Source organism: Dunckerocampus dactyliophorus, chromosome 20 (assembly GCF_027744805.1).
Source record: "Dunckerocampus dactyliophorus isolate RoL2022-P2 chromosome 20, RoL_Ddac_1.1, whole genome shotgun sequence".
NCBI classification, from domain to species: domain Eukaryota; kingdom Metazoa; phylum Chordata; class Actinopteri; order Syngnathiformes; family Syngnathidae; genus Dunckerocampus; species Dunckerocampus dactyliophorus.
In genome coordinates, this window is record NC_072838.1 from 11,923,219 (window position 1) to 11,937,996 (window position 14,778).

At 43.4% G+C, this 14,778-nt stretch overlaps 1 protein-coding gene across 7 annotated transcripts in view; it reads left to right on the forward strand.

The window, feature by feature from the left end:
- The window catches only part of tbc1d5 (TBC1 domain family, member 5), a 40,069-nt gene that overhangs the window by 5,697 nt on the left and 19,594 nt on the right, over window positions 1-14,778 (forward strand). For 3 of the 7 annotated variants that reach the window (XM_054763393.1, XM_054763394.1, XM_054763395.1), the window contains exons 3-23: window positions 322-373; window positions 851-967; window positions 1,541-1,592; window positions 1,735-1,843; window positions 1,997-2,086; window positions 3,208-3,282; window positions 3,724-3,791; window positions 3,875-3,977; window positions 4,350-4,438; window positions 4,614-4,664; window positions 4,756-4,825; window positions 6,734-6,906; window positions 6,986-7,128; window positions 7,213-7,319; window positions 7,899-7,984; window positions 10,680-10,981; window positions 11,055-11,117; window positions 12,024-12,235; window positions 12,338-12,437; window positions 13,879-13,958; window positions 14,034-14,294. In XM_054763393.1, the coding sequence (XP_054619368.1) occupies window positions 868-967; window positions 1,541-1,592; window positions 1,735-1,843; window positions 1,997-2,086; window positions 3,208-3,282; window positions 3,724-3,791; window positions 3,875-3,977; window positions 4,350-4,438; window positions 4,614-4,664; window positions 4,756-4,825; window positions 6,734-6,906; window positions 6,986-7,128; window positions 7,213-7,319; window positions 7,899-7,984; window positions 10,680-10,981; window positions 11,055-11,117; window positions 12,024-12,235; window positions 12,338-12,437; window positions 13,879-13,958; window positions 14,034-14,294 (2,334 nt within the window). In that variant the 5' untranslated portion in view covers window positions 322-373; window positions 851-867. Of the gene's footprint in view, window positions 1-321; window positions 374-850; window positions 968-1,540; window positions 1,593-1,734; window positions 1,918-1,996; window positions 2,087-3,207; window positions 3,283-3,723; window positions 3,792-3,874; window positions 3,978-4,349; window positions 4,439-4,613; window positions 4,665-4,755; window positions 4,826-6,733; window positions 6,907-6,985; window positions 7,129-7,212; window positions 7,320-7,898; window positions 7,985-10,679; window positions 10,982-11,054; window positions 11,118-12,023; window positions 12,236-12,337; window positions 12,438-13,878; window positions 13,959-14,033; window positions 14,295-14,778 lie in introns of those variants that run through there. The other 4 variants (XM_054763397.1, XM_054763396.1, XM_054763398.1 and 1 more) reach the window with 4 other exon arrangements.

Here is a 14,778-nt window from a genome sequence, read left to right on the forward strand (position 1 = left end):
ATTGAGAAACTGATGATATCTGTTTATTTGTCTGTACTGTACAGACTGAACTCGCAACTGAAGCCAGCAAAATGCAACAAAGTGGAGAGCAGTGAAGCATGCAAGCGTATTCAAGAGTCAAATTGCATGTTGAGTATGATAAATTTGCACATGTTGGCATATCTGCCGTAACATTGAAAGTACTCCCCGCCTCTCTCCCACCCCCACCTGCCCCACTATTTAGAGAAGCACTGCTTTAAACCAGCAGCAGTGTATCTGCAATGTACCCTTCTGTCACAATAAAAGTTGTGTCATTGCTGTTCCTTTTCCCTCCCCTTGCAGACACATGCTCTTTTTCTGAGTCTTGGCTGAGGAGACTAAAAGGGACGTGATTGTAAGTAGTTGTAACGCCGTTTAAGTTTGTATCTTTGTAACAGGGAAATTTACTAATGGCAGAACCTAGTCTTTGTCCACACTCGGCATTGTAGATATCGCAGAGTAGTCTCTGATACAGTGTGTGTGGCCTTATCATTTGTTGCCTTATCAGTAAACTACTGGGCTTTAGCACAGCAACTTTCTGTTTCAATGAGGTCAGAAGACAAACAGGACATTAGCTACTGTTAGACTATGCACACACGTCTTTTAACCATTACATTAATCAGTCACGGGTTCAACTAGACCCCCTCAATCCCCATAAATGTTCCTTTTTTGTCTTCCCAAGACACAAATAGAAAAAAAATCATGACTCCTACAACCAGCAGACAGCAAAAAAAAACAAAAAACAAACAAATTCAATCATAATAGGCAGAAATACATAATGAGATGATAAAACTGTTCCACAAGCCTGAGTGATTTTGTGCCTCTGTCACAGATTAGGCTGCCGGGGCCATGCAGCACCCCAACTTCGAGACCCGCCACCCGCTCCAGACGGACGAGCAGCAGGAGACGGGCTTTGACCCGCTCAGCAATTTCAACAGGAACCGCAGCAGTAGGTCATCTCTTCAAGCTGTGGGCTTGCTAGTATTTCATCCCCATCGTTTTTATGCTGACGTATTGGCCAAGAAGCTGTTTGAGCTGACTGACAAGTCGCAGAAGTGGCTGGTGTTGCCCAGAGGCTAAGGCTGGGTTTTTTTTGTGTGTGTTTTTTTTGTTTTGTTTTTAAATGTTTACGTGAGGGAGTAAATGTTGAGTCTGGCATGTTGCGGCACTGATGAATATTCATACTGAGTGTCCCTGTGGAACGATACACCCGTGTAATGAATGTTGATAGACAGCTTTCCGACTTGAGTGCATGTTCACCTGCAGGCCAAATGAGACATATTACGTGCAATAAAGACAAATAAAGAGTACAGCTCTGAACGGTGTGTCATTACGCCGCCTGCTAGAGTTTGTTTGAAAGGCCGTGAGCATATTTAAGTTATCTGGAAGCAAGTTTCCCTTTTTATGGAAGTTTTTTTCATGTATCTGCTTATTGCTGTAAAAATGATGAATCTTTTTATTTTTACGACCCTCGTCTGTTGTTGTTTATATCCCCCTCTTGTGGTCGTGTTTCTCTCAACAGGAGGCTCTCTTGACAGCAGCGCTCAATCACCATCAACCTTCCTCTCATACAGGTGAGCATTGTCAGTGTTTACTTGTGTGGGCGCACCGTAAACCTCCAGCACCCCAGCCTCTCAGTTTACTGCTGCTTGCCACTTTAGATGAATAATAGGCTGAGATCCTCATAAATCTTCTCGCCCTGCTTTCTCTGTGCAGGAAAGAATGGGACGACTTGCTTCTCAACAGTAATTACCTGGCGAGGATCCGGCAGGCAGGCATCAGCGGTCGACTAAGGAGCAGCCGCTTTCGGAGTGTATGCTGGAAGGTGACTGCCCAATAGGTCAAGGAGTGCTACGGGGTTAAACCAAAGTGTTTACCAATTAGAAAACTCATTCACTGGTAGAGCTCTAAAAGTGAGGAATGAATGGAAGGTCCTTGCAAGATAACATGTACTTACGTATGTTCTGGATGTCTGCAGTTGTATCTGGAGGCTCTCCCAGAGGACAAGAGTCAGTGGATCAACAAAACCAAAGAGCTCCGGGCTCAGTATGAGAAGATTAAAGAAACTGTGAGAGCTTTTCTTGGCACTTAGTGCACAATGATCGCTGCCTGAGGCAGTAAAAGACCCATGAGCATGAACTGGATAAATAATGAATTTAATCATTTCAGATTTCACACAAAAGCTTCCTGTTTTAACCAGCAGCTCTGCCTTTTATATCAATTTCACATATTTTCAGTAATCTTGTGTGTTCCCTTCCATAATGTCACTACAGTCACATATAGGGATGTCCGGATGCACACTCTGGTCAGATTTTTTTTAGTCTTGCTGATCCGATCCGATACCGATCCTTTTTTTTTTTAATAGTAGGCTTTTGTTACAAACATGAATTGGTTGAATTGAATATGGTTATGAAAATAGCTCTTCAAAGCATTAAAAAATAATGCAACCAAAGTATTGCTGAATTTACTTATTTATTACACAGCAGGACCAACAATATTGTTTGGCTTTTGCAACAAACCTCTGTGAGTCAGGTCCCTAATCCAATAAAAGATCCAATAATTGTCCATCCAATAAAACATCAAATTGGAAAAAATGGTGTTGCAAAGTATTTTTAGGGTATGACTAATCATTTGACATGGTTTTAGAATATATTTAGATATACAGTATATATTTTGAATATATGACTTTTAACATTTTTTTTATTACAACCTCTCTTCAACGCAGTAGTAATTTATTGACGGTCCCTAGTATAAACAACCAGCGTTTAGAGCAGCACTTCCCGTACAAGTTCCTCGCACCATATGCCCCGCACCATGGCACAGCAGTCCGGCCACAGTGAGAGGGAACTACCGCTGTAGCTACGGAGCCGAATATCCAACGTCCAGCGTGAAACTAACTTCACCACGGTACACCGCAGACATGTCTGCATGGCGGTGTTGCGTTTTCTTTTTGCAGGTGGCAGGAGTTGAGTGGCAACCAGCTTTGAGGTGCATTACCACATTTACAATGTCTCCGTGTGGCCTAGAGTTATGTTATACGGCAACCGGATCGGTCAGATCTTGTGGCGGAAGGCGGTATTATCCGATCCTCAAAATACATCGGATCGGATCGGCACATCCCTAGTCACATACATATTGAAGTAAATTCAATCTGATATTTTGTGATTGCTGCGACATTTTTCCTCACAGCACATCACAAACCCTCGCAAGGCTGCGGGCCAGCAGGACTTGGTGGTCAACAACCCACTGTCCCAAGACGAGGGGGTGAGTGAAGCACTATTTGGATGACTCATTGTCAAAACACGTCTATGCATGTTCATTCAGCCACTTGTTCATATTTGCATATAAAATATGACCTAAATACAGATTATTCTCTTGGGACTGTTTAGCTGGTATAATTACAAACTATTTTAGAATCTCATTATTGATTCATTAACAGTTTACTTTTAGTAAGTAATTAGTAATCTAGTGGATCAGTGTTTAATTAGGCAGTTAATAAGATGTTTTAAAATAGCTTGCAACTTGGTATTTATTTGTGATTTGTTCTTTCACTCTTCTAGTGTACTGTCACAGATATTTATGATAAACATCATAAAATGCAGAGTTACTATATGTCACCATTTTTGTAATATTTAAGTGGTTTGGCTTCCTTCAAGCATGTGATTTCCACGGCCTTCTGAATCGTATTTTTTTTTTCCTGCCCAGAGCCTGTGGAACAAGTTCTTCCAGGATAAAGAGCTGAAGGGGATGATCAAGCAAGACGTATTGAGAACGTATGTAATGTTCCAAATGTAAATATTTCTTAATGTATTCATCCTTTGTTTTTCAACGTATGCTTTTTTCTCTTAATCTTAAGGTTTCCTGAGATTCGTTACTTCCAGGATGAGGACGTGCGGACCAAGCTGACGGACATTCTCTTCTGTTACGCCAGAGAAAATGAACAGTTGCTTTACAAGCAGGTGCTGGAGAAGATTGCCTTTTTATTTTTTATTAATGAATGCCCTCCTAAAAAAAAAAAAGCAAAAACGGTAGATTGTGTGCCCACAAACGTTCCATGTGTTCAGACAAAAGGAGCAGTATGCCTCTGTGATCTAATCATGATCTGTGTCTGCAACAGGCACCGGCTAATGGATAGATGGCTAGCAAAGCATCTTTTTTGCAAACTGGAAGTGACACATGGCCGGGCAGTGGCTAACAATATCTAAATTAAAGCTGTCATTACACATTACAGACCTCGTGCATCACTATTAAAGCAAGACTGACCACAAATGAACCATATTTTCATTCGAAAAACCTCCACACCCCTGTGTCTCATCCTGTGTGTCCCGTAGGGGATGCATGAGTTGCTGGCTCCCATCGTGTTCGTGCTGCACTGCGACCACCAAGCCTTCCTCCACGCCAGCGAGACAGCAAGCCCCAGGTCACTTCCTATTTCCTGTGAAATTGGACCATTGTTTGCAGGATCATTCATTGTCTTGTAGCAGATATTTCATTTGCACTCATAGAGATACTGTACATCAGCATTGCTTCATATGATTAAGTAGCTTGGGATCCTCAGGTGCAGCTTTGTTAATGGCCTGTCATTTCTCCCACAGTGAAGAGATGAAGTGTCTGTTGGACCCACTGTACCTTGAGCATGATGCCTAGTGAGTATGGTTAGATTCATTTTTGGACAATAAGTCTTTGCTTAATAATTGCAGTTACTTAAATTAAATGCACATTCTTCACTCTTTTCAGCGCGCTGTTCTCTCAGCTGATGGAGACAGCAGAGCCGTGGTTCTCTTGCTATGAAAGAGAAGTGAGAAGGGTGAGTTTAATCCAGACATGCCCGAGGACTAATTGTGTTTGCTGACCTCAGACAAAAGCGGTGTTTACACTTGCACTCATTTTGCCTCCGCATTGTCCCCCAGTTTTGTGTGGCAATGCGTGCCATTTAGATGACATGCCTGAAAAGGTTGAAGGCTAGTTCACGCACCGTTTAGGCACTTGGCATGCAATTCGTGACCGAAAATGGTGCGCACTGGCACAAAATGCCACCGTCCCACACAACTTATTTACACTTATTTGCTTCTTCCTACTCCTTTTGGACATGTGGAACTGTCAAAAAATGATTCACGAGATGTATTCCATTGTAACCTTCATGTTCAAATAAACTAAACCAAACCAAACCAAACCAAACACCTAAGTCAAGTGCTGTTTACGTCTAGTGTACGACATAGTAGGCAGGACGCGCATTGTTCCCGCATGGACATGCATTGTCACCACCACTTACCGCATTCGTGGCGTTATTTGGTCCCGCTGGGTCCCGTGTGACGCCACGCTACAGCAGACATCAACCCTAGCTTCAGTAACTCATTCAATCCCAGCCATTTTTCAAACGACAACCCCTTCACTACCGGCCATTTTAGACGATTTTGACTGATTTTCCAAGGCACGCAGAATATTGTGTTCTATGGCCACAGTAAATAAACATGGAACCTACCAAAAGAAAGATTAGACTCTCATCTTTCATCAGAGGAAGACAACATTTATCCGTTGTTTAGTAAGCAGGCGTAGAACATTGGTAAGTTTCAGGAAAATATCAGTTCCCGGCAAGAAAAGAGGAGAAAAACAGCTTTTTGTGAAAAGATACATTTCAAGCATAACTTTCTTGACACACATTTTTTGCTTTTGGAAGAGCTCAAATCTGATCAAAAAAACTGTACCACAATGTAAACAACACAAAAAGTGTTGTTTTACATCAAAATAAAAATGTATTTACAAATATAACGACCCTAATGAGGAGAAGCGGTATAGAAAATGGATGGATGGATGGATAACACTGTGAACTATTTACAATTTTCACATTTGGAACTAAACTGTGTGTGTGCGTGTGTTAAAATTTCCCTACAATGCGTAACCTGCATGCTACACTCCTCCACGGTCTTCCACTTCCTCCTTACTGTGGCGTGTGTTAATACATGCAAACTTATCAAATGCGCTTCTGCCACCTTGTGGCCGTATTTATGGCTTAAAACCGCAGTGACAGTGACATCTATTAGTGTGTCAGTCTTTTTGCCTCTTGTAAACATAAAAGACGTATAAATATGTCTTTGGATTGGGCGTTAGATTTTATAAAAATGTATGAATACGTCTTTGGTCTTTTGAATGAGTTAATTCTGCTATTTGTAACGAACCTACAAGTTGTTGAACTCCACAGAAGAAGCTCTCATTGCAGAAAAAAAAGGTAAAATCTATATTATCTGAAGAGAGAGAATGCGGAAAAACAGGAAGAAGGCATAAACTAGAAAAAAGAAGACATGGACAGTGTGGGAGAGGGAATTGCTTACTAGAAGACATTGTTTTGGGCATTATGATCTGTTATTAACAGAAATGATATAGCCTGGGTGTGCTGTGTCATCAATGTCATATCACAAAACGTTTATACATGGGTAATTATGTACTTTCTGCCGTCTAGTGGAAGAGCAGTTAATTGTTCTGCCTGTGGCTATACGTCGCTGCCATAGATGGATGAACAAAGACACGTTATTTGGACTAAATAAATAATTTTAAGAACAATTATGTGAAACTGGATAATTTCCTGCGGCACACCTGGTGATCTCTCACAGTATACTAATGTGCTGACGAACCCCTGATTGATGAATTATTTGAGAGGTGTGTCCAGAGAGTGTAGCAGTGAGATATGATGCCAGCTCATGTGACTTTTTGCCTCCAGGGTAAAGAAGAAATGCTCAGCAGCATCCCTTTTGCACGGCCTCAGGACTTGGGGCCATCTGTTGCCATAGTAACCAAAGTCAATCGCATCCAAGATCAACTGGTGAAGAAGCACGACGTGGAGCTGCACATGCACCTCAACCGGCTGGAAATCGCCCCACAAATCTACGGCATGTCAGTACATCCCGATAAGCAGCCTGTCTTTTTAGATTTCACCTGCACAAGCAGACTTTTTGTGTGTTACTTCCTTTAGCCGCTGGGTGCGTTTGCTGTTCGGACGCGAGTTTCCCCTTCAGGACCTGCTGGTGGTTTGGGACGCTCTGTTTGCTGACAGCATCACTCTGGACCTGGTGGATTACGTCTTTGTGGCCATGCTGCTCTACATCCGAGATGCGCGTAGGCTCCACTGAGACCTGAAATAAGCCACGAAAAGCTGAGCACTGCCTTTGTCGCAGTTTGTTTATCATTTTTGTATTTCAGTGATCGCGAGCAACTTCCAGACCTGCCTGGGCCTCCTGATGCACTATCCTCCAATCGGGGACATCAACTCTCTGCTGCAGAAAGCTCTGTTCCTCCGCGATCCCAGAGTAAGAGACCACTTGAGCGTGTTTGGGACCGAAGATTGATTTCACGTTTCACGGTGATGTTATCGTTTGCAAGACAGCGTTCACGCTTGCTGCACACTTTCACACCAGTTCCCAGGAAGCTTTAGTACGCTGGATTAAGCGTTTTGTCTCCGCTAATTGGTCACAAGTTTCAAGAGGATTCATTGTTAGTTTAACAGCATGTAAATGTAACATTTCTGTTGGACCTTAGCGAACACCTGACCGACCCAAACACAGCAGCTTTTCACACTCCACTCCACTCCACTCCACTCCTCTCCCGGGATGACGATCCTAAACAGAGCTGAGCCAAAGTGACAGTGACGTCCTTAGGAGGATGACCATGTCACATCGCATGTACATCAACGTTACACCTGAGGGTGGAAGGTGGTGGTGGTGGGGTGTGTGTGGGGGGGGGAATCATCCTTAATAATAGGAGTGAGATGACAGCTAAGAGATTTAACACTCAGAAGCACAAGCCTAGACATATTGTTTACACGGTCATTTTACTTCATCTACACATACGCGTGACTATAAAAATGACTCTCTTTTCACTTCTTGGAGAATCATCCACGACCTGTCAACTACCAGTTCCAGCAGAACCTGGATTACTACAAAACAAGGGGAGCCGACCTAATGAATAAGACACGGTAAAATTAACACACACACGCTGTTTGTTTGCTATGCTAGAAAAAGATCAGTTAGATTATGATAGGAAAAAGTGAATTCTTTCACATTTGTTTTTGCTTAGTTTAGTTTTAGATCTATAAAAACGAGATATGTTCAACATGTGGTGGGCAGGTGTAGACAATAACCACTGAGCTCACCGTGTTCCTTAGTTGGTGACATCTCTGTTAAAATAGAAATAGCACAAATGTATTTTTTCTGAATATAAGTAGCAGTCGATTTCCAAGGGTGTGCGAACATAAAGCAGGACGAAAAGAACAGACCACTTTGTGATTTAAGAAATTAAACCGCTCAGGGCTCCTCCGCTCACATGCTCTGTCTAATAAAGCACGACATGTTCTTGTTTTCCCCAAGTAGCTGGATACTAACACAAGTGACCTTTTTAACAACAAATATTATCAAAACATTGATAAGTGAAATAGTTGGCAACCAATCAATTATTAATGGCAGCTCTGCAGAAGGCTCTGACCTTTACAACTGAACACAATATAATCTAAATGGCAACTCTTTTAAGTACCTTGTTTTCTGTTTGCTCATTATTTTTACTTCTGAACATAAAGGTGGAAGATGCAGCTTTTCTGGACAGACAAATCTATTATGTCTGGTGTCGTGAGGGAGCACTGCTTATCTATCTCAGTGAGTCCAAATGGAATGAAAACAAAACCAATGATTCTCAACTGGTTGGCCGCGACCCAAAGTAGGACGTGTACCCTTGCGGTTCTTAATCTTGAGCTTTTATTCTGAAGGGGATTTTTTTTTCTTTAGCGGGGTGTCTTCTATTAATACTCCTACAGGTGGCGACAACGGTCTGTAGTGCTATTTGAAACTCGCTGGCATAGAAGACCAGCAATGTTTGCCAAGTCGCCCATCAGCACCGTACCTCATGGTGGCGTTGCAAGTGAATACCACAGACACAAGGTGCATTCACAGACATCAGGTCATTACATTTTTTTTGAGGGGGGGGCAAAGTCTTGTGACCCACGAGTTGAGAACTATGATCTAGACTATGAAGTTTGTCTACACAGTGTCTGAAATCTAAATGTCTTCACAGCCAGTGGACTACAGGTGGTCCTTTTTAAAAACGTATTTTTGGTCCATAAAAACGACGCTGGCTCATCAACTACTTACAGCGGAAGATTACACTCTGTGTGGTTCACACACAGCAACGCTACATTCAACACTTAACTGTCCTCTCCGTACGCAGCCACACACTCAGTCAGGACTCGTGTCACGTTCAAAGACAGTCTTATATCACAAAACTCTTTTTAACATAATTAACATGGAAAGGTCGGTAGAGCGTTGGCTTTTATTTTGTTTCATATAATTCTTGTATTGAATGTGTCATTACTGTATTTTATGTTCTTCATGTGTTCTGTGTGAAGTCGGAGTTAATTTCGGTGTAACAGCCGACTTACATCACAGTCTGGGAACAGAACGCGTACCTGACGACCACCTGTATTACCTTTTTCTTTGACTAAAAACTACTTTTTGTAAAATTCCATCCATCCATTTTCCTCCACTTATCGGGGTCCAGGTCACGGGGGCAGTAGTGTAGGGAAGCCCAGACTTCCTGGTCCCCAGCCACCTTTTCCAGTTCCACTGGGAGGACACCAAGGCGTTTTCCAGGCTAGCTGTGAGACATAATCTCTCCAGCATGTCCTAGGTATGCCCCGGGGCCTTCTCCCGGCTGGGCATGCCCGGAACACCTCACCAGGGAGGCATCCGGACTAGATGCCCGAACCCCCTCAACTGGCTCCCCTCGATATGAAGGAGCAGCGGCTCTACACTGAGCACCTCCCGGATGACTGAAGTCCTCACCCTATCTCCTAGGGTGAGTCCAGCCACCCTACGGATGAAACTCATTCCAGCCCCTTGTGTCCGCAATCTTGTTCTTTCGGTCACGACCCAAAGCTCATGACCATAGGTGAGGGTGGGAGCGTCGATCGACCGATAAATTGAGAGCTTTGCCTTCCGGCTCAGCTCTCTTTTCACCACGACGGTCCAGTACGGCGACCGCTTTACTGCAGACGCTGCGCCAATCCGCCTATCGACCTCACGCTCCAACCTCCCCTCACTCGTGAACAAGACCCTGAGATCCTTGAACTCCTCCACCTGGGGCAAGACCTCACTCCCAACCCGTAGGGTGCAGCCGACTGAGAACCATGGCCTCGGTTTTGGAGGTGCTGAGTGACTTTTGGAAAATTTGCCGACACTATATGCAAGGTGTCTGTGGGTTTCTGATATTCTTTAAGTATTTTAGCCTAGTAGAAGCACTTCTCCATTCTCTTCTCTCTTTAGTTCTCATAGTTCTGAATGGAGAACATTGAGATTAATACTAAATACTTTGACCGTGAGCAGAAACAAAAAAGGGCAAGTTTGAAAGTATTTACAGTATTCATACAGTAAACAGGATAGTGATAGGTGTATGTTATGCATACACAGTAAAGTCACTTATGGTGTTTTATGATTATAGCACTCGGTAAACGTCCAATCGGATAGCTCTAATGTTTAAACTTTGTTATGACTTGCTTTGATCTATTGGTACTCTCTTGTCTTTTTCAACTTAGTACCAATATATCAGCATAGTAGAAAATTCCAATGTTTAAAACAACTTGTCTTTATAAAATGTTCTCTTTTTTCTTCTGTGACCAACCACAGTTCTAGCACAAAAGCCGCTCCCCTAAACATGAACAAGGTGTCGAGCAGCCTGCTGAATTTTGGCAGGAAACTCATCTCTCCGGCCATATCAGGAGCATCCAGCGCAGCGACGCCCATCAACAGCGACGTGCACTCCTCGTCCTCCTTGTCCACTTCACCTACAATGACCACCGCGCCCGCCTTGCCACACCCGCTCGCTGAGCCTCCTCCGTCAGACCAAGCACCGCCTCCCCAGAGCCACACCCACTCGCAGCACTACCGCATGCTGAAATCCGAGAGCATGCCCGTCCATCTCGGCAAAGGTGAGGAGCAGCTTGCACACCAAAGACGACAAAACGTACACAGTGGCGGTTAGCTTGACTAGTATCGTGTTAGATGCACTTTCAGGTGGAGCCTTTCAGGTCTCTCTCCCAGCACAGACTCGCACTGACACGCAAGGTAAACCACAACCGCTTGTGTGAGAGTGGCCTCTTCTTGTCTATGCTTGTCTTTGCATGCCAGATGAGCAAGAAAGATATAACAGACTGTTGGAAGTGCGTCCACAGCATGTCATAACAAGCTTTGACCAGCAGACGGAGACACTCACATGCTTTGGTTTTGTGGAGACATAACCATGTGCTCGTATTCTGCATGGATGAAGAAATGCACTTTATCTTGTCTCCCCCACCCCCCATGGATATCAATTTGTATTTAAATGCAGAAACTAGCATGAATCAAAGGCATGACCTGCATGACTCCAGAAAGGCTGAGCTCTTGCTTTAGCTGTGAGGGTTCAGACTATATTTAGATTAAAGACCAACGATATAAAGAAAGTAACTGATGTCAAATTAAGCTTTCATTGAGTTATTATTTTGCATAACTTCTTTACTTTAAGAAAGGCTTAACGTAATGCAAGGTTTTATTTCTCCTATTAGCTTCATGAGAGTAGCATAAATGCATCAAAGTTCCACATCAATGCCAAATACAACCACAATCATGTTTGTTGTTTTAGCTTTGACACAGCTTGTCACAGCTATTGGCTGTAATTAGTGCAAGAAACTAATTACATGTCCAGTTGTGTGTTTATTTGATTATGTGCTGCCTAAATGACTTGTTGCAGTTTCCAAATCTAATCTGAGGTGTTTTCAGCATGATTGCTGCCACCATTGCTCCTTGTCAGGCTGTATTAGAAGGGGTGTGAACCCTCACTATAATTTGACCCTCTTCGTTGTCGCTTGTCAGACACAAACTATCAGCGCATGCATCAAAACGCAACTTATTTGTATCCTATAAGTACTGTACTTTAAGTCTACCAGTCTACTCTCTCTCCCTGATGGTTCAATCTTCTTTTCTGTTTTATCCCAGGCCAAAGCTCCAAGACGGTCAGCACCTCTCCCAGCATTGACAGCCTCTCCACTGGGCAGGGTCAGTCCTGTGCCTCGCCGCCCCTGCCGCTCTCCAGAGGAGGAAGCGATGTCAGCGCCTCGTCGCCGCCCCTCTCGGCCACCAAGAAAGAGCCATTCTTCCACATCACTCGCTCACGCTCTCACAGCAAGACCATGTCTAGGAAGGAGACGGTGAGCCACTTGGGCTTATTCCCTCGCTCTCATCCCTAACTTCCATTGGTTGTTTTAGGTTTTCTGCCATCCTTTTCTCATTTCACCTCTGATTTGTGGCAGGAGGAGGACTTGGAGGCCCAAGTGTCGTTCCTGCAGGGTCAGATTAACGACTTGGAAGCTATGAGCAAATACTGTGCCAAGATGATGAACACTCACATTTGTAAGTCCGGGAATTTCTGGTTGACAAACAGGGGCGGTAACACACTGACCCGGATATAAGACAGTATTTTTCCGTAGAAAACAGTCATCTTATTTTTGCCGTCTCCAGAGTTACACAAGCGGCTCCAAAGAGCTTTTGTTGTGACTCACATACGCCAGTGACCTGGAGAGATGCAGGTGCAACAAGAACTACAACTGTCTTAAAAGTTAACAAGAGAAGAGGCGTTATGAAGTCAATTTTAAGGTCAACATGCTGCCAACATGTACACATTTTTTGTACTCGGCAGGCATTTTGACCCCTTAATGCACTTGTACACTTTGTGCTTTCTAGAGACACATTTTGTCTGGTCAGGTCTCTGAAACGTGAATAATGCTCCTGTGTTGAGTCACCAGCGTACCCTATACCAGCTCGCTCCTCCCCCTGCAAACCCTCTTGCGAAACATCACGTGCACCTCAATAAAAATCAAACCTCAACCGTAAAGGCTTGGCTTTTAGTACATTATTTCCTGTGTGTGTATGATTCATTGAGAGGGCGTACAGACCACCTCTCTCCCCTCAGATGTTTCTATCAACATTTACAATAAAAGTGACCGTTGAAACGCATTGACTAGTTCCAGCGATAACGTTCCACTTTTCTTTTTGATTACCATCGTTCACTAGCGGGAAAAGGAAGTTGACAAGCTAACTAGTTGATGAGAGTTGTGGTTACTCGCAGAGTTGATGTCTTGTCACGCGCTGAACTCTGATCCATAGAAGCAGAGGTGTCCAAAATGTTGCCCACGGGCCATTTGCGCCCTTGGCTCGTTTTTTGTTTTTTTTTTTTTATTGGTCCGCAGCATTTTATAGAAATAAAATGAAACAAAACAGAAAAAATGGGGAAAAATAGCGGCATAGGCGTAATGTAATGAGAAAACGCTGAAATGTTAACTTATTGATATTAATAATTGAGGTGTCACACAGTTCATGAGATGAGACGATACACGCGATTGAAGACTATATAACTGACAAAAGGGATCACTCCATCTATGCTGTTGTTCCACGAAACAAACGCGCCACGGTGCTGAAGTCATACACAGACTGCTTAGAGGCGGGAGACGAGGAAAACAGACACGCATGCACATGGCAATGTATCGATCTTGCGAGATCTTGTGACACCCTTATTAATAACTAATAACAACAATAAGCTTTGTTATTTGATATATTTACATTTTTACAAAAAAATAGATCCAAATACAGTATCAGAGGGTGGTACTCACAAAACGTATTTTGTCATCAAGCACCTGCGTAAATGTGTCTTGTGTAAATGTATCTCTAAACCTCTTTTTTTTAATATATATTTTTTTTTCCGAAAACTGTTCTTGATAAAGAGAGGTTGTCTTCTATTATGGGTCATCTTCTATTCGTCTCAATATTCCTATTTCCCAATATTTTGTCATCTCAGGTAAAATCCAGGAGGTGATCTTGCAACAAAACTTGGAAAAAGAGGATGAGGTCCTTGTTTCATTGGCAGGTCTCAAGCAGGTGAGCCACGAAAATCTTGTGACTCCCCGAACAACGACCACTTCCTCACTGAACTGTACCTCCCCGTCCTGCCAGATTAAGGACATCCTGAAGGGGGCGCTGCACTTCAACCAGAGCCAGCTGGAGGCTGAAGAGAACGAGGAGATCAACATTGCGGACAACCACTACACCTCAGCTGCAGAACCGCCCCTTGGCACCAGCGGTCGACTCGACAACCACCAACCGCAAGGTGGCGGTAGTGGGGACTGCAGGAGGAGGCGATGCCCTGATGGTGACGGGAGCGAGAGCGCTGAAGAGAAGGAAGAGGAGGAGGCGCGAATGATGACTCCACATGAGGTTCACTGGCTATGACACTACTGAATGAGTCAAGTGTATTTGTATTAAATTCAAACTGGAATCATTCAGATTTGTGTCACTGTTTGACATTTTCATTTCATACCGTATATACTCAAATAGTGACGCCTGGTACTTTTTGCAGTTGAGTAAATGAACACTGCAGCCATGCTGGAAAGTTGATGTATTACAGTAGATTGCTACCCATGCGAAGTCATGGACAAGCCCATAAAAAGCCCCAAATATCTCTCCTTTTGATACGCATAACCCTATAATGTGCCACTTACTGTTATTAAAATGCACAGTTGTGCAGGCATAGAGTATTGTATTTACAAAACGTCCAGTTACACACGATCACGTCTCTTCAAGGCATCTTCCTGCTGGAAAATGTTGAACTGACTTGCGAGACAGTGCCCTCTGCTAGATTCATAGCTGCAGCACTATTTTTCCCCTGCTGACAGCGCCTTCAAACCGGTTTCTATTTAAG